General features: G+C 42.9%; 1 protein-coding gene across 1 annotated transcript in view; it reads left to right on the top strand.

The window, feature by feature from the left end:
- LOC137356224 (venom metalloproteinase inhibitor DM43-like) overlaps positions 1-21,619 on the top strand; it is a 38,682-nt gene extending 17,063 nt beyond the window's left edge. The window contains exons 2-7 of the mRNA XM_068022090.1: positions 8,937-9,230; positions 10,654-10,959; positions 13,876-14,181; positions 15,399-15,497; positions 16,513-16,611; positions 17,217-21,619. Coding sequence (XP_067878191.1) covers positions 8,937-9,230; positions 10,654-10,959; positions 13,876-14,181; positions 15,399-15,497; positions 16,513-16,611; positions 17,217-17,305 — 1,193 coding nt within the window. The 3' untranslated portion in view covers positions 17,306-21,619. The remainder of the gene's footprint in view (positions 1-8,936; positions 9,231-10,653; positions 10,960-13,875; positions 14,182-15,398; positions 15,498-16,512; positions 16,612-17,216) is intronic.
- The last annotated feature ends 6,197 nt before the right edge of the window (positions 21,620-27,816 follow it).

Genomic DNA, 27,816 nt, shown 5'->3' with positions numbered 1-27,816 from the left:
CTAAAAAAAGTACTGGTTGATATAAAGGGGCAAGGGGAAAGATAAGATCATGCTGGCGGATCCTGCTAATTTTCGCAAGTTTGATTACCATTAACGAGCTATTTGTTCAAGTTAATTTCCGATATTAATATTTAGTTTTCCAGCGGGTTGATATAGTGTGCCCAAGTTAATGCTTAACGGTAAGAGTCGTGATATGGATTGAGAGGTAGACTGTAGTTAATATGGAAGTAATTATGGCACTACTGATGAGAATGGGCAATTTGACAAAATTATGTTGTTTTCTATTTTTATCTCCATTTAAGCTGTATTAATAGAAATGAAGAATCATGGCCTGGCACGTAAGTTAACTATTTCAATGTTTTTATTTCGAACTTCTTATTCCTTAACTAATCAAAATAATGGAACGTTGCATTTTCATTTGCATTCCACGTATTTGCAAAATTGGTAACAAAAACAACATGCATTTATATAGCGCCTTTAAAGCAGTCAAACGTCGCAAGGCACTTTACAGGAGTCTTACAAGCCAAAAGATGATATAGATTCACCTAGGATACATTAAAAAAAGTTGACCAAATCTTGGTCCAGAGGTAAACTTTAAGAAACATCTTGATGAAGAAGAGAGAGGTGGAGGAGTAAGCCAGCAATTATTGTCCGTCTCTGGTTGTACTGTGGTCATAAAGAGACAACTAGTTAATGTGTAACTGGATTCAGGTGTTGGATACTCCGAGTGGATGTGACAGCATTCCCTTTCTGAAGGACAATAGTGAAATGATTTGTTTATGACGACATCAAATGACATTTTATTGGTGAGAATCAATGTTTTACCAGTTTTATTTGATTCAGATTCATGCCCTTCCACATAAAGATTTTGCCTACACTAGAGGATCGGACTTTTGTAACTCTCCAGCTTTTCATTCTTTTTAATATATATTCATTCATGGGATGTGGGCGTCGCTGGCCAGGCCAGCATTTATTGCTCATCCCTAATTGCCCTTGGAAAGGCGGTGGTGAGCTGCCTTCTTGAACCGCTGCAGTCCATGTAGGTTAGGTACACCAACAGTGCTGTTAGGAAGGGAGTTCCAGGATTTTGACCCAACGACAGTGAAGGAACGGCGATATCGTTCCCAGTCAGGATGGTGTGTGACTTGGAGGGTAACTTGCAGGTGGTGGTGTTCCCACGCATTTGCTGCCCTTGTCCTTCTAGTTGGTAGAGGTCGCGGGTTTGGAAGGTGCTGTGTAAGGAGCCTTGGTGCGTTGCTGCAGTGCATCTTGTAGATGGTACACATTGCTTCCACTGTGCGTCGGTGGTGGTGAGAGTGAGTGTTTGCAGATAGGGTGCCAATCAAGCGGGCTGCTTTGTCATGGATGGTGTCGATCTTCTTGAGTGTTGTTGGAGCTGCACCCATCCAAGCAACTGGAGCGTATTCCATCACACTCCTGACTTAGAACATAGAACATTACAGCGCAGTACAGGCCCTTCGGCCCTCAATGTTGCGCCGACCTGTGAAACCATCTGACCTAACTATTCCATTTTCATCCATATGTCTATCCAATGACCACTTAAATGCCCTTAAAGTTACTTGTGCTTTGTGGATGGTGCACAGGCTTTGGGGAGTCAGGAGCTGAGTTACTCGCCTCAGGATTTCTAGCCTGTGACCTGCTCTTGTAGCCACGGTGTTTATATGGCTACTCCAGTTCAGTTTCTGGTCAATGGTAGCCCCTAGGATGTTGGTAGTGGAGGATTCAGCGATGATAATTCCATTGAATGTCGAGGGGAGATGGTTTGCTGCTCTCTTGTTGGAGATGGTCATTGCCTGGCACTTGTGTGGCGCAAATGTTACTTGCCACTTATCATCTCAGCCTGGATATTGTCCAAGTGGGTTGACGCCTCTTGTACAAGACCTAAGTGTGTATTTGAAGCTAGCATGGGAGCAACAGCAACTGATTTCATTTATAAACCACCGTTAAAGACATGAGACGTCCCATGGCCCTGTGCAGTAATGAAGAAGTATTGCATTGGCATAGGTGTTCCTGAAAACAAAATGACAGAGTAGCTCACTCCGTGTCCTGTACGATTTGTATGCCTCAACCAACAGATTTAATGGTCATTTACCTTAGTGAACAGCAACTGGATTCCACAGTGGTCGAACATCTGTCGTGCCTGCAGCTTAAAATTGAATTATTCATTATAAAATGTTTTGCGTTGTCCTAAGTTTGTGAAAGAGGCTACATAAAAGCATATTGTTTCTTCTAACGGAAAATTCGTATCAATGCCGTGTTAATATATAATGTATTCACAAGCCAATGTGAACTGTCAGTAAGAGTACCCCACCCAATCCACTTCCCCCTAAAACTTATATGACCATCAGTGTGCCTTTATCTTCTATCCCAGCCAGGCTACATGCATGTCTTTAATGCCAAAGACAAATTGTTCTTATACAGTGGCGGCAACATAGTAAAGCGTTCCAAAGTGCTTTATAATTTAACAGCGAGCCACATGAGAAGCTTTTATTTGCGATGAACAAATGATTGGTAGAATACTTCATAACGGGAGAGGCTGAGATGTTTAGGGAAGTAAATCTGGAGCATCAGGCATCTGGCGGAGTAGCCAGCAATTCTGGAGTCATTGAAATTTGACCTATACAAGATGTAAGTAGGTCATTCAGTCCATCGAGTCCCTGCTGGCGTTCTGCTGAACAATCCAGTCAGTTTCATACCCCCACTCAATCCCTTTAGCCCTGAAAGTTTATTTCCTTCGAGTGCCCATTCAATATCCTTTTTAAATCATTCACCATCTCCACGTGCACCACACCTCGTGAACAGTCAGTTCCAGGTCATTGCAACTCGTTGTGTAAAAAAGGTTCTTGTCAAAAACCTATAAGCTGAGGCCCATACTCCTTGCATCATCAATTGATGGGATTTTTCTTCCTTGTCTGACTTATCTATGTCTGTTATAATCCTGTACACCGCTATCAAATATCCCTTAATCTCCTTTGCTCTTGGGAGTAACGCATAGATCTCAAAGAGGTACAGGGCTGGAGTATTTTACAGAGACAGCGAGAGGCTCGACTCCATCCTTTTTATCTGGTATGGCTCACACCATTGTTCTTGAAGGGTATAACACAACTCACGTTGGGGCTGTACAGTAGCACAGTGGTTAGCACTGCAGTCTCATAGCTCCAGCGATCCGGGTTCATTTCTGTGTACTGCCTGTGCAGAGTTTGTAAGCTCTTCCTATCACTGCGTGGGTTTCCGCTGGGTGCTCCAGTTTTCTCCCACAGCCTAGATTTACAGGTTGATAGGTAAATTGGCCGTTGCAAATTGTCCCTGGTGTAGGTAGAAGAGTGATGGGGATGCGGTAGAGAATATGGGATTCATGTGATTTAAGTATAAATGGGTGGTTGTTGGTTGACACAGAAATAGTGGGCCGAAGGGCTTCTTTCAGTGCTGTATCTCTAATAATAAAAAAGTTGCAATTAAGATAAGGCAAGCACAAATTGATGTGAGCACGCTTGCAGAAGTTTCATTACATGATACTTAGAATGGTAGACTAAGCATTGACACTTTTCTTGGATTGACTGAAATCGAATCCATATTCATCCGTGTAATCAAGCTGGCCTTTAGTGCAATGGTTGAATCCTGCCGTTATGGCCAAACCTTTGGAGCAGGTTGAGAGGGCTGGGTCAGGACGAGGAACATGTTGCCATCAATGACGGAGCTCAGGTTCTCATAGCCCAGATATTGTAATTGATAATTCCATATCAAATACGCTAATATTGAAGACACAAGCTCGGAGCTGTTGCCTCTATTCTGCAAAAGTAGATTTCTATTTGCAGGTTCATTTGCTTCTAAGTTAATTAGACGTTGTGATATTTGAAGACATCTAATGTAATGATGTAAAAGCCCCGACGAACATTGGAATATAAGAAAAGGAGTAGAGCATTCAGCCCTTTAAGCATGTGCCGGCATTCAATTAGATTACATCTAAAAGTAATGTGAGATTCTTTCCCAGCTCCGGAGGAGGTTGAGTAACCTGAATCTTCAAAAAATTCGACCAGAGGAAAAAAAATAGTTGAGGTGACTAACGTAGATGCATTTATAGGAAGCTATATAAGTAGTTGAAGAAGAAATGAGTAGAAGGGTATCTGGAAAAGATGAGGTGAAGTGAATTGTGAGGAGAGTCACGTGGAGCATGAAGACTGGCTGAGGGTCAAATGGTCTGTTTCAGTGTTGAAAATTTTGTACTCAACCGCGATTTCCTACCTACACTTTAAAAAGGTATAATTAGTAAGCACTCCCATCTTTGGCCATTGCACCATGGCTCTTCCATGAGGTTTGCCCTTAGTCTACATTATACTATTAGCGCTGAACTCCAACGTCCCACTTTCTGTGTGGTGTCAGCGGATCAAAGTTCCTCCGCCTGCACTCAGCTACGTTAATGATGGGCTTAAGACAGGGCATAAGTTGCCTGTCTCTGTACATCTGGACGAAAAGTTGAGTACGCTTCGCATAATTGTGGGAAAAGATAGGTATTTCTACCTGTAGGTCGGCACTACACTGATAGTACAGCACAATCCCTATGAATATTCGTTATAACAGCCACAGAAAGCCATGAAGAACTTGTTAGATTTTAGACCTGTTTCAGATAACATTTAATTCAGCAGCTGCAGCAGAAATCGTAGTTGCATCACACAATGCACAGAAAAAGCAGGCTGACACCGATCTGGAATTGAGAGGATTCGTATTGCCTTGAGAGGATTGGATTAGCCGAGTAGTTATACCACGCTGGACTGCCACAATACGCTCTACCAAATAATTTTACGCCACATAATCTTGCGCCACACTGAATGTTGACTCCAATAGCCGAAACTAGGATAGACATAGTTCAGGGAGGTCATGTGAAAAGATTGGGGACCTACCCTGCGACCGCTAAACTCCCGCCTGTCATAAATTTCAATTGACCTGAACGGAATAGTTTATAAAATCGCGCAATAACACATGTTCAGGCAGGCCATCCAAATTCACCTCTGACCCCAGTTTACCTGCTTGATTCACAATCATTGCCTGTCATCAGTCGCAAAACAACAAGGATGATTTAGAGTCACACAGTCATAGAGTCATCCAGCATCGAAACAGGCCCTTCGCCCCACCACGTCCATTCCGACCATGATGCCTATCTGTACTAATCCCACTTGCGTGAAATAATTCCATATCTTTCTATGCCTTGCTCATTCAAGTACTTCTCCAGATGTCTCTTAAATGTCGCTACTGTTCCTACCTCCAACATCTCCTCAGGCAGCTCATTCCAGATATCCACTATTATTTGTGTGAAAAATGTTCCTTTTTGATCCCCTTTAAAGTTCCTCCCTCTCACCTTAAATCTATGCCCTTTAGTTTTAGTCACCCCTGACATGGGAAACAGACTCTGGCTATCTACCCTATCTATGCCTCTCATAATTGTAATACCTCTATCATGTCCCCTCTCAGCCTTCTTCGCTCCAGTGAAAACAGACCCAGCCTATCTAATCTCTCTTTATAACTCAAGCCCTCCTAACCAGGCAACATCCATGTGAATCTTTTCTGCACCCTCTCTAGCTTAATCACATATTTCATGTTGTGCAGCGACCAGAACTGCACACAGTACTCCAAATGCGGCCCAACCAACGTCACGTACAACTGTAACATGACGTCCCAACTCTTGAACTCAATGCATCGGCCGATGAAGGTAGGCATGCCATATGCCGTCTTCACCACCCTGTCTCCCTATGTTGACACTTTCTGGGAACTATGGTCTTGCACCACAAGGGTTCTCTGCTCAACAGTGGCGCAGTGGTTAGCACCGCAACATTACAGCTCCAGCGACCCGGGTTTGCTTCTGGGTACTGTCTGTGTGGAGTTTGCAAATTCTCCCTGTGACTGCATGGGTTTCCGCCATTGTAAATTGCCCCTTGTGTAGGTTGGTGGTAGGAGAATGGTGGGGATGTGGTAGGGAATATGGGATTAATGTAGGATGAGTATGAATGGGTGGTTGTTGGCCGGCACTGACTTGGTGGGCCGAAGACCCTGTTTCAGTGCTGTATCTGTAAACAAAACACTCCTCAGGGCCCTGCCAATCACTGCATATGTCCTGCCTGGTTTAACTTTCCAAAATGCATCACTTCACACTTGCCTGCGTTAAATTCCATTTGCCTCTCCCTTTCCCAGTTCACCTATATCCTGTTGTAACCTTCGACAACCTTCTTCACTGTCCACTATACCACCAATTTTGGTTTCATCTGCAAATTAACTAATCATGCCCCTTACATTCACATCCAAGTCATTAATATATATGACAAACAACAGAGGACCCAGCGCCGATCCCTGCAGCACACCACTTGTCACCGGCCTCCAGTCTGAAAAAAAACCCTCCATTACCACCCTCTGCCTCCTATCACCAAGCCAATGTTGTATCCAATTTGCCAGTTCACGCTGGATTCCATGTGTTCGAACCTGCTGGACCAGCCTAACATGCGGGACCTTGTAAAAGGCCTTGCTAAAGCCCTGCCCTCATCAATCCTCTTGGTCACCTCCTCGAAAAACTCTAATTTGAGAGACATGATTCTCTGCGCACAAAGTCCTGCTGACTTTCCCGAATCAGACCATGCCTTTCCAGATGCATATAAGTCCTGTCTATCAGAATCCCTTCTAATAACTTTCCCACCACCGATGTAAGGCTCACCGGCCTGTACATCCCTGGCTTTTCCCTGCTGCCCTTCTTAACTAAAGGCACAATATTAGCTATCCTCCAGTTTTCCGGTACCTCACCCGTGGCTAACAATGATACATAAATCACTGCCAGGGCCCCAGCAATCTCCTCCCTTGCTTCCCGGGCATCCTAAGATACGCCTGGTCAGACCCTGGGGATTTATCCACCTTAATGCGCTTCAAAACCTCCAACACCTCCTCCTTTGTAATGTTGATATGCTCCAGGATATTGGTGTTCCATTCCTTGAACTCATTAACTTCCATGACCTTCTCCACGGTAAATACGGATGAGAAATATTCATTTAAGACCTCTCCCATTTCCAATGGCTCCACACATAGATTGCCACACTGATCCTTAAGGGGATCTTGTCTCTCTCTAGCTACCCTTTTACTCTTAATATACTTATAGAATCTTTTAGGATTCTCCTTTACCTTATCTGCCAGGGAAATCTCATGGTCCCTTTTCTTCCTCCTAATTTCCTTCTTAAGTGCACTCTTGCATCCCCTATACTCCTTGACGGACTCGCCTGATCCCAGCTGCCTAAACCTGACATACGCCTCCTTCTTTGCCCTGACCAGACAATCAATATCCCTCGTCAACCAAACTTGCCTAAACCTGCCAGCCTTGCCCTTCCATCTAACAGGAACATGCCGGCCCTGAACTCTTCCTATCACACTTTTAAAAGCCTCCCACTTGCCGGACGTCCCATTACCCGTAAACAGCCTCTCCCATTCAACCTTTGAGAGTTCCTGTCTCATGTCATCGAAATTAGCCTTCCCCCAAATTAGCACTTCAATCTGAGGACCAGCCCTATCATTTTCCATAACTATCTTGAAGCTAACAGAGCTATGGTCACTGGTCCCAAAGTGCTGCCCAACTAACACATCAAGCCCATTCTCATCTCCTAAGAGGAGGTCGAGTGTATCCCCTTCTCTAGTAGGGCCATTCACATACTGCTTCAGAAAACTCTCCTGGACACACTTAACAAATTCTTCCCCATCTGATCCCTTAATACTAAGGCGGTCCCAGTCAATATTAGGGAAGTTAAAATCACGACTATTACAAACCTATAATTCCTATTCCTATCTTTGATTTCTCTACATATATGGTCACTAGTCCCAAAGCACTCCTCACTGACATATCAACCACCTGCCCATCCTCATTTCCGAAGAGGAGGTCGAGTTTAGCCCCTTCGCTAGTAGCGCCATCCACATACTGCTTCAGAAAACTATCCTGGACACACTTAACAAAGTCTTCCCCATCTGATCCCTTCGCACTAAGGCAGTCCCAGTCAATATTAGGGAAGTTAAAATTACCTACTATTAAAACCCTATAATTCCTACACCTATCTGTGTTTTCCCTACATATATGCTCCTCTACTTCCCTCCGACTATTGGGGGGCCTATAGTATAGTTCCATCAAAGTGATCACCCCTTTCTTATTTCTAAGTTTTACCCATATGGCCTCGCTGGACACTCCCCCCCCCCGGGATATCCTCTCAAAGTACTGCCGAAATGTCCTCCCTAATCAATAGTGTAACACCCCCTCCTCTCTCACCTCCACCTCTGCCAGGCCGGAAGGATCGGTACCCCGGAACATTGAGCTGCCAGTCCTGCCCATCCCTCAACCACGTTTGTGGAATAGCTATAATATAACAATCCCATGTACCGATCCATGATCTGTGTTCATCTGCCTTACCTGTAAGGCTTCTTGCATTAAAGTACATGCAGTTTAGCCCACCAGATCATCCACGCTCCCTGTCCAGCCCTTGCCCGGACAGTCTACTGGATTATACTAGGGGCCTTGTTGCACCCACTTCAATCTAAAGTACTTAGGAAAACCTTTAGTAGTACTCACCTTATCACCAGAGATTTTATTTTCCAAAAAAATAACAACTTTCCCTTTTTTAAGAAAGCTGCTACTCACCAACCAATCAGCATGCAGCTCTCCTCTGACGTCACTTTTTGCTTTTTTTTTTCAAAACTCCGGCCCTCTGCTCTGCAATCGTGGTCGATTTATAGGCTCCTCTCCCTGCGTTCTCCCCACAGGTCTGCTCTGGTCCTCTCCACTCCCGGAAGGTAGGAGACTGGGTAAGAGTCTTCTTTTGGAGTGTGCTAGACTAATTGGAAAGTTAACCATTGCGATAACCATGCATTTGAATGTTAATAACAATTGCTTGTATTTTATTCAGGGGCATCTCCACGGCCGACATTGTCTCTCGATTCACTGTCTGATGTAATTCTAAAAGGCGAAAGTGTTAAAATCACGTGCAGAAGTCCCCACCCGAGTCGGAAGCATTATTTCTTCAAGGATGGCATGTTTCTCCAATATAATAATGTCCCTGCGACGCTTTACACCACAGATTATCTGATTAGCTATATCAAACATCGGGATGCTGGAAAATACGTGTGCAAATATGTGACGCAAATCGGAGTCAAATGGGTTCAATCATCACCCAGCAATCCTGTAAATTTAAATGTAAGAGGTAAGTGGGACTCATCACTCGTAGAGAATTCAAAATCTTTCAATCAGCGCTTAGGCCAGTGCAATGTTTGTTTAATGTATCAGTTTGATGTATCAGGTGGTCGATAAGCAAGTGTTCCCTAAATTCAGTTAGAACAGAAAAAACAAGTCTGCTGTTTTTAAGGTGCTTGGCTATCATCGTTATTGGAAGCAAAATTGAGTGTAACAAATCGTTACCACCTTTTGAGTCGATGGCAGATGCTGAGATCCGTTTGATAAGCGTCATAGAAATAGACACTAAACATAATCGACGTATGCCATTAAATAGACTGACTTATGAAATTGGTTCCTTCATATTCTTAGGAGGGTTGCTGAAGCAGAAAGGGTAAATATATTGGTAGAGACTTTGGAGATAGTGCAGCCGTGATTTGCCAGAATGGTGCTAGTAATGAAGGCCTTCAATTATGTGCACGGACTGGAATGTTAGGATTGTTCTTCCTAGAGCAGAGAATGTTATGTGACGGTTACATATCGCTTTTAACAAGCAATTGGTCAGATGCCTTTATCTTCATATGTGCCTTGTTGTATTTTTGTTTTTGATAGCCCCTCTGTGAGGTGCCTTGGGACAATATACTATTTCAAGGAGTTATGGAGATGCAAGATGTTGCTGTATTCAAAATTACGAGAGGCTTTGAGAAGGAAAATAAGTATAAAATGTGCCTGTTGGCAACAGACCTTCGAAACTGGACTAGAATGGATATGGGGATTTCTTTCACTTGAGCTTTTTTTATCTGTTAATGGGATATGGGCGTCACTGACTAGGGCAACATTTATTGCCCACCCCTAATTGCCCTTGGTTTGTTACACCATTTCAGAGGGGTTTTAAGAGTCAACAACATTGCTGTGGATCTGGAGCCACATGTAGGCCACATCAGCTAAAGATTGCAGGTATTTTTTTCTAATAAACTTTTGCAAACCAGGTGGATTTTTGTCACAACCCACAATGGTCACCATTAGACCAGTATTTTTTTTCAGTTCCAGATGTTATTAATTGAACTCAAAGTTCGTCATCAATGGCGGTGTGAATTGAACCCATCCCCCCAGAACACTAGTCAGAGCTTCAGGGCTAGAAATCCAGTGACATTAGCACTGCGGCACCGCCTTCCCGATGACGTTGCTTGCAATGCACTGTCTGATAGAAATATATCAATAGCTACTTCCGAAACAGAATTGTCTATATGCTGGCCTATATGGGGAAAATGCAGGTGAATGAGGCTAATTCGATATCTTTATCAAAAAAAAAACTAACACAGACCTAAGAGACCGAATCGCCTCCCTCAGTGTTGTTTGATTCCATGAATTTGCCTCAAAATATGAGAGGACCAAGTCCTCTTTGCACAATGTAGTTCACAAAAATACTGAGAATCTAACGTTTTGCATTGCAGATCAGCTTCCAAAACCAACGATATCTCTCAACATAGCTGCAGGGGTCTTCACACTGGACGAGACTGCCTGGATTAAGTGCACTGGTCGACTTCGCTCTACAGGAAGCAAGTTCCACCTTTACAAAGAAGGAGCAAGCTATCCCACTGAAATTGTAATAAGTGAAGGAGCTCAGCAGACTGTCACTTTCGCTATCAGAAACATAAAGGAAAACAATGAGGGCAAATACAAATGCTTGTATCAAAGAACGGTTTCGGGGCGTACAGCTGTATCACCATTCAGCGATTTAATTCAGATAACAGTGATAGGTAAGTGATGCATTTTATCAAATTACTCTATTTCATAGCACTTGTTCATTGTCTTCCATATCGTCCTGACTCGTTTTGTGTAGTAGAGCACAACACTCGACATTCTCATTGGCAAAGTGCTGTTCGTGCCGCTAGATATGCAGCTTTATTAGGGTCAGTGGACATGATCATCAGGCAGTGCAAATGACTGGTAGCCTGTGCAACACGGCCCAATAAATGCTACCATTTAACAGGTATTTCAAACCCAGGACGGGCAGCTTTGTGAAGCTCAGGACAGAAAAATAACATATATCTTTATAGACCATGTGTCCACTTCCGCTGCAGTTGAGCAGAGGAACAAAGTAGGTCATTCAGCCAGACTACCTTCTCCCACTATTCAATTAGTTCGCGACTGATCTTAATCCTCCACACCATTACTTAACTGAACTCCACCACTCTCAGATTTTTTCTTAATTTTTAGATAGGCTTAGCCTCAACAGTGTGTTGAAGGAGACAGATCTACATTCACACGCGGCTTTTTCTGTGGAAGTGTTTCCTGGCATCGCTGTGAAGATCTTGCTCTAATTTTGTGGATATTCCACCCCCCCCCCTCTTCTTTGCCCGTCGACCACCGAAAATAATTCATTTCTTTCTGCCCTACCAAGTGCTTTACTCATCTTGAACGCATCGATTACATTACCCAAAGGTCTTGTAAACTATTTAAAAAAAATATATATTTCTGGCATGTCTGTTCAATATATAATCGCATGATGTCTTTCAGGAATCAATATTTGTTTCTCCAGATATTAATGCAAAGTCGTTGTTGAATTTACTGAGGCATTCAGTATTCCCTGTGCAAAGCAGTTAAACCTGAACTGGCTTGGCACTCTTCCTCGATTGAGTTTAGTGCTTGTAGTGGAGCCTATGGTCGGTTTACTTGTCATACTTGGCTCGGTGGCAGCACTCGCTCTTCTGACTTAGACAGTGGGAGTTTAAGTGCCACTTTCGAAAATTGAATGCATAATCTTGACTGCTGCTTCAGTACAGTAACAATGCCATGCTGCACTGTCGGAGACGGCATAATACAGATGAGACGCTGCCTTTCCTGTCATGTGGAAGTAAACGGTCTCACGACACCATTGCATGGAGAACAAAAACGTTCTTCCAGCATTCTAAGTAAAATTCGTCTCTCAACCAACACCTAATAAATAGATAATTTGGTCATTTATCTATTTGCTGTTAGTGAGACCGTGCTGAACCTTAATCAGCGATAGTTACAACACTACTAAGTACTGGGCCGGACTCACACCAATAGGAAAATGTCACAACTTTGCTTCCAATTTTCACCTTTGCCTTGCCATCACATGTTTTATCTGCCACTGTCTCTTCCCTACCTAGAAGTCTCTCTCTAGATTTCTAGGGATAAACTATCGAACAATATCCATAATATGATGCATTACGGTCACAGCTACCTTGACTAGACTTCCTCACACCTGCTTCATGTAAGGTTTCTGTTCCATTCTCCCAACTTCTCCATCTATTTTGCATCTGTTCTGAGGAGGCCACTTTACATGCAAGTCCTTCCTATGCGACTTCCTTTCCCCTCAACTCAGGATTCTTCTCTCTCATGTTGACAGGGCCCTCGGCCGTGATAATTCTATTTACTGTAATTCTGCTCTCAGCCTCTATCCTCTCTCTCCCACGAAGAAGATAAGGTTTCCCTTATCATTTGCTTCTGTACCACTGGCCTCCACATTCAATGGATCATCCTCCTCCATGTAGAGCACAACCAGCCTGATGCTACCACCAAGCATAACTTCCACTCCCCTTCCAGAATTAAAAATATGCAATTAAGTATGTGATCTTCTCGTCCACGAGTCAGTCATCACTAACAGCCACACCCTATTTCCCACAGCACATTCCCATGTTATTTTAACTCTCCTCACTGTCCAAAGCCGCAAACACTCTTACCTGATTCAATTTAGTATACTGTATGCACTAGCCACAAAGCAATTTCCACTTCCAAACGTAGATTGGATGACCGCTTTCTGAAACACACTCTTTCAGAACACAATCGTGACACCGCGCACTGGTCACCATTCGTTTTAATTAATCACTCCACTCCCATCTCTCTCCATCCACGTCCTCCTACACTTTCGGAATGTAGCTCAACATATAATAGAGTAACAGCCCTTAACGTTTTGATCAGGCACTTCAGAGCCCTAATAACTTCATACATTCATACCTTTTCAACTCGTTTATTTTTTTTTGTTGTTGTTTTGGACGGCAGCCGTTTTTGATAATTTTGCTCATCAAATTTACACCTCTTCTAGACACATCATTTGGTTCTTTGCTTCTCCCATTACTGTCTCATTTTCCTGATACCTTCTTCTTTCATGTCGTTTAATCTCTCCTGTCTTGCACCCTATCACAGAACCCTGGTTTTCTGTCTAGCCCCTTTCCAGCATCCTTATGCCTGTACCTGCTTCAAGTCTGTTACATCTCTAACATTTTCCAGTTCTGTTAAAAGTTGCTGGACCTGAAATGTAAACGGCAGTTCTATCCCAACAGATGCTGCCCGATCTGATGAGTATTTCAAGTATTTTCTGTGTTTTAATTTCAAAGAACGTCATTTTCCATTAACTGTTTCTGACGAATTAAGCTGTAAAAGGCGCTGTTACAAAGTCACGATTCCACCCCGCCCCCCCAACTGTTATTCTCTGCATAATTAGCTACATTGCAAAAGTGACGCGACACTGGGAATAACTTGTCTTCACTGCTGAGATCGAGGCCTACTGTACCGGGGGTTGGCACGTTTAAAATATACCAGTGTTGTTGTAATTGTTCCACAATTGTTTCAGAATTGCTGCTAATATCTCTCCCACTACCAACCCCCACCCATCCCCCTCCCTTCCCCCCTCCTCGCTTCCATTCCAGATAACCTACCAAAGCCACTGATTTATTTGACATCCGAATCTGACATTGTCCTGAGAGGAACGAAAATACAATTTCTGTGCAAAGGTCCGGAAGAATACCCAAGCAACATATTTCATTTGTACCAGAACAATTCTACCACGCCTGTCCAGTTGCAGACTGCTGCTGAAGGAAACCATTCAGTCCTGTTTTCAATAGATGTCGCAGAGCAGAGCGAGGAAACAACTTACAAGTGTGGCTATAAAGCAAGCGTGTTCGGAAGGTTGATGCATTCGACGAGCAGTCGTAGTGTCAAAGTAATGATAAGAAGTAGGTTGAAACCAATTAAATTTCTCAAAAGAAATAACGCAATAACAAGAACATAAAATGCTGATTGGTCCAAATGTTTCAAAAGTGCGAGGGCTTGTGATTGAACTGAGAATTTTTAAGTTTCCTTTATATTTATGACTCATCTGAATGCCAGTTCGGACGAAATATCTCCATGAATGCTAGCAGTCTGGCCAAGTAAGCATTTTTTGTTTTTTTTTTAAATTTTGGATTTTTAGAGTCGTAGATAAATACAGCACTGAAACAGGCCCTTGGAGTCTGTACCGACCAAAAACTTCCCAATCATACACTCCCACTCTATCAGCCTGCAAATCTTTGGCTGTGGGAGGAAACCAGAGTATCCAGTGGAAACAGGGAGAGCTTGCAAACGCCGCACAGGCAGCATCCAGAACCGAACCCGAATTGTTAAAGCTGTGAAGCTGCGGTGTTAACCACTGAGCCACGTGCAGGGCTGTCTTTATTTTTTTCTGCTTTTGTGATGGAGCTGTCATGTTTGCATTTAGAATCTTGTGTTCGTGTTTGCGCTTAGGCACCTAAATTTTGCACCCTGCAATCATATAATTATGCAGCACAGAAAGAGATTGACCATGTGCCAGATCTCTGCAAGAGCTACCAATCAGTCCTTCTCTACTGCTCTTTCCAGTTAGCCCTTCAATTTTAATCCTTTCAATAATGTACAGAATCTACTTTAGCAGCTACTATTGAATCTACATCCATCACTACTTTGGAAAAGCTATTCTAAATTATCACAATTCACTGAGTTAAAGAAACCGCATCTCCCTCGGCATTTTATATTCCCAAGTCTCTTAAATACGCGTCCATAGGTGATTCACCTTTCTGCAAATGGAAACAGTTTCTCTTGATCTATGCTATCAGGACACCTGCTAATTTTGGACATCTCTCTTACATCTCCCGTTAACCTTCATTTTTGTTTTTCTTTATCTTTTACTGTTGTTCATATTTCCAGCACCTACTGCATTTTATTTTCCCTAATACGTTTCTGATGTGCAGCATTTCACACTTTCGGTCATGTTTTCTTTAGCAGTATTTAAAGGATTGCATTGAGACACTATTATAACCATTGATTTAATACTAAATCATTATTATTAGTTCACCATGAAATATTGTCAGAATTCTGATAGTTTTATGGAAGGGATTATAACCATTTTCTGTTTTTTTTTTCTCTTCACATGTAACAGACCTTGCAAAATTTGAAGCAACTCCATTGGACGTCTATTTTGAAAACTCGTCGTGGGATAATACTACTTGTGGTTTTGCATCTCCTTGTCATTATACAGGTATTAAATGCCACAAATATAAAATAGAAGCACACCTATTTTGCCGTCTGTAAAGTTATTGAAAGTAACTGTTGCACCAAGCTGCTCTAACGCTGTATATTTCACTGCTGACAAGGTCGGAAAATTTGGGGTAGATGTTAGTCTTGGGCGGTGCTCAGTGCTGGCATAATATCGGGCTGTATCCCCTCCACTCCAGATAGTGACTCCCAGTAATGTGAGCTCGCATATCATATAACAAATATGACCAGGAGTCGACCATATGGCCCTCGAGCCTGCTCCACCATTCAATGTCATCATGTTGATCTTATGCATCAACTCCGCTTTCCCACCTACTTTCCCATAACCCTTGTTACCCAGAGAAACCTTTATGACACTCAACCATAGGTTATCCACAACCCACTGGGGTAGACAATTCCAAACATTCGCAACCCTCTGAGTGCAGAGATTTCACCATATCCCAGCCCTAAATGACCCAACACCTATTCTGAGACTCTACCCCTGTGTTTGAGATCCGCCCTGCCACGGAAACAAACTTTCAGTGTCTACCTTGCAAAACCTATTCGGAAGCTTGCATGTTTGAATCAGATCACCTCTGGTTCTCCTAACCTCCAGAGCGAATAAGCCCAAGTTAATTCGGTTCTCATGATAAAATAACCCTCACATCCCATGTGAGGATCTAGCGAACATGTGTTGCACTGCCTCCAAGGCAATTATATCCTCCCTTAGATATGAAGATCAAAACTGCGCACACTTACTCACCAAAGCCATGCACAGTTGTATCATGGCTTCTCGACACTTGTACTCGTATCTCCTTGCAATAAAGGACAACATGGCATTTGCCTTCCTGAGTACTTTCTGTGCCTGCATGCTAACTACCCGAGAAGTATTTCTACCCACAGGACTGCAGCAATTATTTTCCTCCTCCCTCCGGTTTATTAGTTGACTTTGTGCATCGATTGTCTTTTCTGTAAACTATGCATACAATGACATAAAGTCCTCCTTTCTTCTCCCACAGTTGCAAATTACAAGGAAGCCATAATCCGGCTGTGTATTAGTGGTTTCTTGCTTCTGGTGATGGTGATATTCATTATTGAATATTTGATGAATATAGGAGGTACGTTATTAGATTGGAATATAAACTGTGACTTCTTTAACGTGATTTTAGATGTTGTGCAATTCTGTGCCTCTTTGTGCATATAATAATGAAGGCTCCCATATAGCTAAGGAAAAAAAAAATATTGGTCCAATTTCAACTGTGACAAGGTTTTGGACGGATGCATGCAGGTGGTAGTCAGACATGCTCTACTTCAGGAATGAAGCACGAGCTGAATTTACAGCATCATTTAAATCCTGCCCCTACTGTTCCTAGCCTCCAGGAAGCAGCGCAAAATTACATGACCCTGAGGACACATTGAAACCAAGCGTAGGGGATCTCTCAAAGGGGTCACATAAAGGGGGAGGAATCTCTTGCAAGCAGTCCCAAGCGTGGACCAGGATGTGCATTAAGCCCACACTATTTTAATAATTTCACCACAACAATAATTTAACTGAGATAGTTCGACATTAACAACTGAATATGACCACCCTGCTCTTCACCCCGGCTAAGATGACTATCACATCCCCTTTAATTGTGTTGCTTCATCATAAACCTTATCCCAGTATTTCTGAACCACAATCCTAGGAAAAACAAATGGGCTTATTCCGTTGTCTTTCCTGCAGGTAAAGGGATTTTGGATGATTCTGCTGACGCACATATTCACGCCAAACTTAACAAATCGAAGACAAGCTGTCGTTCAACTAACGTTTAAACAGTGGCTTTGAAAATTCCGAGGCACTAATTCATGCCTCCGAGATAGTTCTGCTGGAATGTTGATTTCATTGAATCTGTATCAGCTACTTCTTCCACTATGGCTGCCCTCGCGGTGATCAATATGATGAGCAGAAATGGCCTGCTGTTAGAACCCCAAGCAGCACAGGCAGGATAACAGAAATGGAGGGGTCTACTCACAAATTACGGCTTTATTTGGACAACATATTGAAGTTCAATCTTAAATAGACGAGCGAAACGTGCTACACAAATAAGCACCAATGAGACGAATGCTGTTTAAATGTCTACGGAGAAAGCTGAAAGACACAAATGAGTCTTGAGGCTAATGATGCCCACTCAAATGCAAAACAGCAACAAGCAACGCTACAAGTCACATGTCAGAGGTTTGATGGAATATTCTTCACTTGCCTGGAGGGGTTCAGCTCCAAGACTCCAGAAGCTCGCCACCTTTCAGGTCAAAGCAGCTCCCTTGATTGGCACCCAATCCACTACCTTCAACACTGATGCACAGTGGCAGCGTTTACAGAATGCGCTGTAGCAACTCACCAAGGCTCCTTCGAGAGCACCTTCCAAAGTGCAACCTTACCACCTAGAAGGCCAAGGGCAGCAGATGCATGTACACACCACTGCCTGCTTTTCCCCTCCAGGACACACACTATCCTGACTTTCGAATACATTGCCATTCCTTGACTGTCGCTCTGTCAAAATCCTGGAAATTATTAGAGAGGATTCTTCGGGACAGGATTTACTCCCATTTGGAAACAAACGGACTTATTAGCGAAAGGCAGCATGGTTTTGTGAAGGGGAGGTCGTGTCTCAATAATTTGATTGAGTTTTTTGAGGAAGTGACAAAGATGATTGATGAAGGAAGGGCAGTGGATGTTATCTATATGGACTTCAGTAAAGCCTTTGACAAGGTCCCTCATGGCAGACAGATACAAAAGATGAAGTCACATGGGATCAGAGGGGAGCTGGCAAGATGGATACAGAACTGGCTCTGTCATAGAAGACAGACGGTAGCAGTGGAAGGGTCCTTTTCTGAATGGAGGGATGTGACTCGTGGTGTTCCGCAGGGATCAGTGCTGGGACCTTTGCTGTTTGTTGCATATATAAATGATTTGAAGGAAAATGTAGCTGGTCTGATTAGTAGGATTGTGGATGACACAAAGTTTGGTGGAGGTGCGGATAATGATGAGGATTGTCAGAGGATACAGCAGGATATAGATCAGTTGGAGACTTGGGCGGAGAAATGGCAGATGGAGTTTAATTTGGACAAATGTGAAGTAATGCATTTTGGAAGGTCTAATGCAGGTGGGAAGTATACAGTAAATGGCAGAACCCTTGGGAGTATTGACAGGCAGAGAGATCTGGGCGTACAGGTCCACAGGTCACTGAAAGTGGTAACGCAGGTGGATACGTTAGTCAAGAAGGCATACGGCATGCTTGCCTTCATCGGTCGGGGCATAGAGTATAAAAATAGGCATGTCCTCCTGCAGCTGTACAGAACTTTAGTTAGGCCACACTTAGAAAATTGTGTGCAATTCTGATCACCACACTACCAGGAGGACGTGGAGGCTTTGGAGAGGGCACATAATGTTGCCTGGTCTGGAGGGCATTAGCTATGAGGAGAGGTTGGATATACTCGGATTGTTTTCACTGGAAGGACGGAGGTGGAGGGGCGCCATGATTGAGGTTCACAAAGTTACAAGCGGCATGGACAGAGTGGATAGTTAGAAGCTTTTTCCCAGGGTGGAAGAGTCAGTTACTAGGGGACATAGGTTTAAGGTGAGACGTGAAATGTTTGGAGGGGATGTGCGAGGCAAGCTCTATACACAGAGGGTGGTGAGTGCCTGGAACTTGTTGCCGGGGGAGGTGGTGGAAGCAGATACCATAGAGACGTTTAAGAGGTATCTTGACAAATACATGAAAAGGATGGGAATAGAGGGATACGGACCCCGGAATTGCAGACGGTTTTAGTTTAGGCAGGCATGAAGATCGGCGCATGCTTGTAGGGCCGAATGGCCTGTTCCTGTGCTGTACTGTTCTTTGTTCTTTGTAATCGCGTGGGTTTTCGCCGGGTGCTCTTATTTCCTCCCATCGCCAAAGACTTGCAGGTTGATAGGTAAATTGGCCGTTATAAAATGCTAGTGTAGGTAGGGAAATGTCCCTAGTGTAGGTAGGGAAATTTAGGTGTTGTGAGAGGGTAATGGGATCAATGGAGTATGAATTATTAGTATTGGTATAAATGGGTGGTTGATGGTTGGCACAGACTCGGTGGGCCGAAGGGCCTGTTTCGGTGCTGTATCTCTAAATAGGTAAATATGGTCCAATAAGTGTTATTGCCGCACCTGGAGGCCTTGTCCTTCAAAAGTGCGGCGGGTTTAGATGGTGTTGGTTTGGCAAATAATAGAATAGATTAGTTGACTATTTCTATTCTGTAACCTTTATGCATCTACTATTGGGATGTTGTTCAATGGCTAGTAGTCTCGTTAAGTGTCCCTCTGGAGAGATAGCACTGCAGTCTAGACTGCCAATACATTGCAGTGTTGAGGGAGTGCTGAAGTATCAGAGGTGCCTTCTTTGGGATGATGTGTCAAAACAAAGCCCCGCCTGCCCTGTCAGTATCACGTAAAATATTTAATTGCATTTTTTCTGAAGAGAAAGGGAGTTTCTTCTGGTGTTCCTCAACCAAAAAAAAAAACCCCACTGTTTATCCTATTATTATCAGAATCTTGTTTTTGGGAGCTTGCTGCGTGAAAATCAGCTGCTATGTTTCCTATATGGCAAATTTATTTCAAAACATTGTCTGTAAAGTTGTTTGCCACCTGGTTAAGTCTTGTTAGGACAAGCTATTTGATTTTTTTGCTGTCTCAAAGCTGCGAGTATTAACTTCTGGTTAATGGACGCTCAGATCCATTGTTTTGGTCCTATTTTCCTGTTTAAACCAACATAATATATAAAGCCTAGTTGTTTTATGATGAATACGAGGTTTGCCATTTTTTAAAGAGATGTAGGCAGCTTGTCGTGAGGAAGGCGAGAAAGTTAAATGTTCACCTAAAATGAAAATCCCAACATAAATTGCAAGGACAATTCAAAAGCCTGAAATAAGCCATCTGCTTGAGTTTAACCGTTGCATCCGTTCACGATATTCTCATTTCCTGGTCAGTCACATTTACCACCAACTGACTGAATGGATTCACATTTCCTCCCCTGCCGGATACATTCCCAACAGCAGGAAGTAAAATACAACCGTTATCAGACTGCATCTTGAAAATAGAGAAGTGGCCGTTTTTCACAGAGGAAGAGAGAGGAAAAAAATGTATAACCCTGTATTCTTCACAATTAAAAATTTAACCCTTACATTTTAATCTTTGATTTTATTCTTTCTGGAGATAATGTCATCGCTGGCAAGGCCATTATTTTGAAGCCCATGCTTATTTACACGTGAGACGGTGATGAGGTGCAGCTGTCCATCAGGTGAAGGTGGTAGGGAGTTTCACAATTTTGACATCGTGACGATGAAGGAAAGGCAATATGTTCACATGTCTGCTGTGTGAATGGAGAGGTACTCGCAGGTGATAAGGTTCCCATACGCCTGATGCCCTTGCCCTTATAGGTAGTGAAGGTCGTGGTGTGGGACGTGCTGCCTAACAAAGCTAGGTGAAAAGCTGCAATACACCTTGCAGATAGTATCCACTGCAGTCACGATGATAGAGTGGTGGAGGGAATGGATGTTTAAGGTGTCTGGTGGGCTCCAATCAAGCGGACATTTTGTCTCCAGTAGTGACGAACTTCTTAACTTAAGAATATTTAGAATTTTTTGTGGCAATGTGTATTGCTAGTGAGTGAAATATTTAGAAAATAATACGTAAAAGGTATAAGGCTGTCCGTTCTGTAGTAACGTTGATATTCTCCAGAACAGAGCGCCTTCTGCTTTAGTATAGGAAGCAATTCAAACCAAACTTTTCCACTTCTTTTTCTGCATGGTTAACATGAACGACAGTATCAGGGCAATTCATGTTAGTGCCCAAACATCGTTTATATTTAAAATCGCATCATATCCGGTCAGAGCGAGCAGATTTTGTGGATAACCTTCCAGTTTTAGCGCCATTAACAGAATTGGAAGTTGTAACAATTCCAAGTAACTCCTCTGCTAACATGACACAATTTCTTCCGCTTGTGATTGATGACGATTGAAGAGTGACGCCTGTTGATAACTGGATGGCTGCCTCGTTTGCTTCCACTCAATGTCGTCAAGCTTATGGACGAAACTTTTTTCGTTACTGCCTGCACAGTGTCCAGTTTAGCTAAACAGTCATGTTCTCGGGTGCAGTGAGAACTGCAGTGAAATGGTCTGAGTTTGTTATCATATGCATAATAATATGACATATTGCAGAACCGAACACGTGTCAATTGTGTCGCAATCCTTGATGTAAAGCTGTAAGAAATGGCGGAATATCGTCAAAGGATTCCCTTCATTGGATATTGCGTTTGTAGGAGATTTTGCCTCATTGCTGCATGGCCTGACTGAATAGGGGTAAATGTGTTGTCCGGGTTTCAAACTGGGTTGCTGAGAGGAAGCATGTTAGAGAAACCGTCAGGTTTTCATATTCATTGATGTAAAATCTGAGCCTATTTTGTTGCTAGGTTTTTATCTATCAAGGTAAATTCCACGCTATTTATCAACTAGGGTAGGGAACAAAATCCTTTAGTTAATTATGAGTTGGTTCTAACATAAAATCTCTTTCAGGTCTACGGTTATATACTTATTAGAATCAGGAGTACGCCATTGTGCCTGCTCCACCATTTGATACTATCATGGCTGGACTGAATGTGGCCACGACTTTACATTACTGTCTACGTACGAAAACCTTTGAATCCCTTGTTAACCAAACGATTTTCTGACTCAGTATTTAAAAAGAAATCAATGACCCAGCCTGCACTGCACTCTGAAGAAACGAATGCCACAGAAAACGCTCTAAGAGAAAAAAAATCTGCTCATCTTAGTCTGAAATGGAAGGCCCATAATTTTCATACGTTGTGTTCTGGTCTCGTTCATAAGGTGAAGCATCTTTTCAGTCTCCACCCTATCAAGTTCCCTCACGATCCTATCTGTTTCATAAGATAGCATCTCATTCTTCTGAACTCCAATGATACAGATCAAACCTGTCCAACCTTTCCTCATATGATAATCGCTTTATTCCAGGAATCAGTCGAGTGAACCTTCTCTGAACAGTTTCTCACGCAATTATATACTTTCTTAAGTAAGGAGACCAAAACTGGACGCAGCACTTTAGATGTTGTCTCGCTCACGCCCTGTACAACTGCAGCAAACTTCCCTACCTTTACATTCGATTTCTCCTGCAATAAATGGCAACAATCCATTAGCCTTCCTAATTACCTGCTGTACGTGCATACTAACTTTTTTGTGAATCATGTACCAGAACACCAAGATCCCTCTGTACCGCAGAGTTCTGCAATTTCACTCAATTTGCATAATATGCTGCTTTTCTATTCTGCCTGCAAAAGTGGACAAGTTCACATTTTCCCACATTATACTTCAACTGCCAAAATTTTGCTAACTTATTTAATTTATCTATATCTCTTTTCAGACTCGTTATGCCCTCTTCACAACTTACTTTCCGACATATCGCTGTGTCATCAGCAAATTTAGCAACCATACATTCGGTCCCCTCATTCAAGTCATACTGTGAATAGTTGAGCCCCATCAGTGACCCCTGTCGCACGCCACTAATTAAAGGTTGCCAACCCGAAAATGCCTCATTTATCCTTACTGTCATGCGAATATGTTATCCCCGACGCCATGAAGTCATATTTTGTGTAGTAACCTTTAATATGGAACCTTATCAAATAACTTTTGGGCGTCCAGATACACTGCATCTACAGATTCCCTATTATCTACCTTGCTTGTTACCTTATCGTACTGACCTGGATGTATCACCAACTTCTTTATCCTAACACCTGATGTGTATTTGCTCGCAAGTTACCCAGCTTTTGATCAGCTATTACATACAATACCAGTTCTCCTGGTCCTGGTCTACTGGTAATCCCATGAGAAAGCATATTCTTTTTCTCTAATGACGTTCTTGCAATTTATTTCTGCCTTCAGCCTTCTAAAATGTTTCCAGTGAAACAACGGGTTATGATCTACTGGGGCAATTTCTCACATGCCATCGACTGAAATTTATGAGGCAAAGATAAACAAGGACTGTAATTGAAACAATGTGAGACAATATCAAGAATGTGCTATTTTTCAAGACACAAAATCTCCATTTAAGAGAAAGAAATTAATGTTTTCTGATATCATCTCGTTTTCCTTACTTGAATTTCAGTGCATATTCAGCCGAGTGTGTCGTTTAAAAACACATGCAGTGAATTTGTACTTAAGAAAGCCTTCTTCTTCTGTATTTTTCTGAAATCACTTTTATTTAGCCAATGTTTATGAATGGTGTGTTTTGCTCCACATTGTCATAATGGCGCCCTCGTTCCCTTGATATGAGCATTTCATAGAATCAGACTATTGCATAACACAACACAGGAAATTAGGCCCATCATGTCTGTGCAAGAAATTTGGAAAGAGCTATTCACTCAGTGCCTCGCATAGTTCTCATTCCACGTAACCCTTCATTTTCCCATTTGAGCTATATATCCATTGTTTGCTGAAGGTGACTGCCGAAATGTTTCCATTGTATTTTTCTGTTAATGCATTCCAGATCATAGCAAATCGTTGCATCAAAAAATAACTCATCACTTCTCTGGATTTTTAAATACAATTATCTTAAATCTGTTTCCTTTGGTGACAGACCATCCTGCAATTGGCAACCATCTCTTCCTAATTACTCTCTGAAATTCCCTCTGAATGCTTAGTACATATAGTAAGTCTCTTCTCAAGGTTTTATGTTCTAAGGAATACAATTCCAAAATCTCTAGTCTCTCCACATAACTGCAGTCCTTCTGCAGCAATCGGGAAGATTGCATACTCCTTTCCCATTAGCATGCTTAAAACTTTCCATCACTTAACCCGAAGCGGATCCATAAATATAGCTGTGAATGTTGCAAGAAAAAGAAAACGGTTATCTCTAAGGAACTGACCAATGTTATCGTATAGCATTAGAGGGGAATAAAGGAAGCTTGCTCCAACATTAATGAGGTGAAAGTAAACATCTTAAACATATTTATCTTCCATGTGTCTCTCTCTACAACCCTATCACCTACTTAACCATCATCTAGCTACATATTTATTTTCTATTTTTGTATTTACCAATGTATAAATTCATCTGTTCATCGACTATGTTGTGTTTCCTGCCTTTCTGAAAATGTCAACAATGCTAGAGATTAGATTAATTGTGGTCTGGCATTATTGGCGTTATCTGCATGTGCTAAAGACAACCGAGTGACTGTTTTAGGACCTCTCTAATAAATTGCCTGGCTCTGAGTGGAGAAGATTTCGATGGCCACAAATGAAAAGGTAAGTTTTCTCTTTGTTTCCGCTAACCCATGGAGAGAAGGTGACCTGTCTACTGGCTGTAAAGTATTCCTGATGATAGCTGCTGACCGGATCAGAACCTACTCTGCTTTTTATTTTTTCCCTGTTGTGCGATCAGTCTTGTTCCTTTAAAGCCTAAGATTGTTCTTTTGTTTAATGATAGCAAGTGAGGAAAGTTTCCTTGCTGTAGGTTGACTGATTAAAACACCATACTCCAGTTGTCCACTTCCTTTTTTTGCCCGTTGCTTTTGAGATGGGATCGTCTCTGCAAAGCCAGAATTTATTGTTCATCCATCATTGCAGCTAAGCAGTTTTTGACTCTTGTTTGCGGGCTCTGCACTACTAAACTAATAACATCACCACTCTACCACCGACCTCCTCTCCATAACATCTCTACTGTAATTAGATTAGATTAGAGATACAGCACTGAAACAGGCCCTTCGGCCCACTGAGTCTGTGCCGAACATCAACCACCCATTAAACTAATCCTACACTAATCCCATATTCCTACCAAACATTCCCACCTGTTTTTATATTTCCCTACCACCTACCTATGCTAGGGGTAATTTATAATGGCCAATTTACCTATCAACCTGCAAGTCTTTTGGCTTGTGGGAGAAAACCGGAGCACCCGAAGAAAACCTACGCAGACACAGGGAGAACTTGCAAACTCCACACAGGCATTACCCGGAATCGAACCCGGGTCCCTGGAGCAGTGAGGCTGCGGTGCGAACCACTGCGCCACTGTGCCGCCCTTAATCGAAGTTCCTGCAGCACATGGACTGCAATGGTTCAAGAAGGCGGCTCAACATCACGCTCTCAAAGGCAATTAAGGATGAACAATAAAGGCTGGCATTTCCAGCGAAGCTCACTTCCGAAGAACTCTACCATTATGCCATGCAACAAAACCTGGTTCAATGAGGTGTGTAGGGGAGCATGCAAGGAACAGCAACAGCATGGCTAAAATAAGCTGCCAACCTGGCGAATCGACAGCACAGGCCGACATGAATGCTAAATAGTGAATGCAGCACGCTATCGACATAAATCAGTTATCCTATAACCAACTAGGCTGCTAGCCTAGGCTACCAGGCTAGATGGGATTGAGGTTCACAAGGAGGAGGTGTTAGCAATTTTGGAAAGTGTGAAAATAGATAAGTCCCCTGGGCCAGATGGGATTTATCCTAGGATTCTCTGGGAAGCTAGGGAGGAGATTGCAGAGCCTCTGTCCTTGATCATTATGTCGTCATTGTCGACATGAATAGTGCCGGAAGACTGGAGGATAGCAAATGTTGTCCCCTTGTTCAAGAAGGGCAGTAGTGACAGCCCTGGTAATTATAGACCTGTGAGCCTTACTTCGGTAGTGGGTAAAATGTTGGAAAAGGTTACAAGAGACAGGATGTATAATCATCTTGAAAAGAATAAGTTCATTAGCGATAGTCAGCACGGTTTTGTGACGGATAGGTCGTGCCTCACAAACCTTATTGAGTTTTTCGAGAAGGTGACCAAACAGGTGGATGAGGGTAAAGCAGTGGATGTGCTGTCTATGGATTTCAGTAAGGCGTTTGATAAGGTTCCCCACGGTAGGCTATTGCAGAAAATACGGAAGTATGGGGTTGAAGGTGATTTCGAGCTTTGTATCAGAAATTGACTAGCTGAAAGAAGACAGAGGGTGGTGGTTGATGGCAAATGTTCATCCTGGAGTTTAGTTACTAGTGGTGTACCGCAAGGATCTGTTTTGGGGCCACAGCTGTTTGTCATTTTTATAAATGACCTGGAAGAGGGTGTAGAAGGGTGGATTAGTAAATTTGCGGATGACACTAAGGTCGGTGGAGTTGTGGATAGTGCCGAAGGATGTTGTAGGGTACAGAGGGACATAGATAGGCTGCAGAGCTGGGCTGAGAGATGGGAAATGGAGTTTAATGCGGGGAATTGCGAGGTGATTCACTTTGGAAGGAGTAACGGGAATGCAGAGTACTGGGCTAATGGGAAGATTCTTGGTAGTGTAGATGAACAGAGAGATCTTGGTGTCCAGGTGCATAAATCCCTGAAGGTTGCTATCCAGGTTAATAGGGCTGTTAAGAAGGCATATCGTCTGTTAGCTTTTATTAGTAGGGGGATCGAGTTTCGGAGCCACGATGTCGTGCTGCAGCTGTACAAAACTCTGGTGAGACTGCACCTGGAGTATTGCGTGCAGTTCTGGTCACCGCATTATCGGAAGGATGTGGAAGCTTTGGAAAAGGTGCAGATGAGATTTGCTAGGATGTTGCCTGGTATGGAGGGAAGGCTTTACGAGGAAAGGCTGAGGGACTTGAGGTTGTTTTCGTTGGAGAGAAGGAGGAGGAGAGGTGACTTAATAGAGACATATAAGATAATCAGAGGTTTAGATAGGGTGGATAGTGAGAGTCTTTTCCTCGGATGGTGATCTCAGACACGAGGGGACATAGCTTTAAATTGAGGGGTGATAGATATAGGACAGATGTCAGAGGTAGTTTCTTTACTCAGAGAGTAGTAGGGGCGTGGAACGCCCTGCCTGCAAAAGTAGTAGACTCGCCAACTTTAAGGGCATTAAAGTGGTCATTGGATAGACATATGGATGAAAATGGAATAGTGTAGGTCAGATGGTTTCACAGGTCGGCGCAACATCGAGGGCCAAAGGGCCTGTACTGCGCTGTAATGTTCTAATTCTAACTAATCAGATAACAGCTATGACACATTCAATTATGAACAATGAAGCACGAAACTGCAGCTGGAGGCTCCACTTGCAAACCCGTCCATTATGGTGGCAGAGTCCAGCATGAGAGTGGAAAGGACAAGGCTGAAGGGTTTGCAAACAGCAGAAGTGCTGGGTGATGATTCATCTCCCCTCCTCCTGAGGTCCCCAGCATCACAGATGCAACACTTCGACGAATTTGATTTACTGTATGGCATACCAAGAGAGGCTGAGCACACTGAATATAGGAAAAGATATGGAGTCTGTCAACATC

This window comes from Heterodontus francisci, chromosome 45 (genome assembly GCF_036365525.1).
Source record: "Heterodontus francisci isolate sHetFra1 chromosome 45, sHetFra1.hap1, whole genome shotgun sequence".
In the NCBI taxonomy this organism is placed as follows: domain Eukaryota; kingdom Metazoa; phylum Chordata; class Chondrichthyes; order Heterodontiformes; family Heterodontidae; genus Heterodontus; species Heterodontus francisci.
This window is presented reverse-complemented; position numbering and strand designations above follow the sequence as displayed.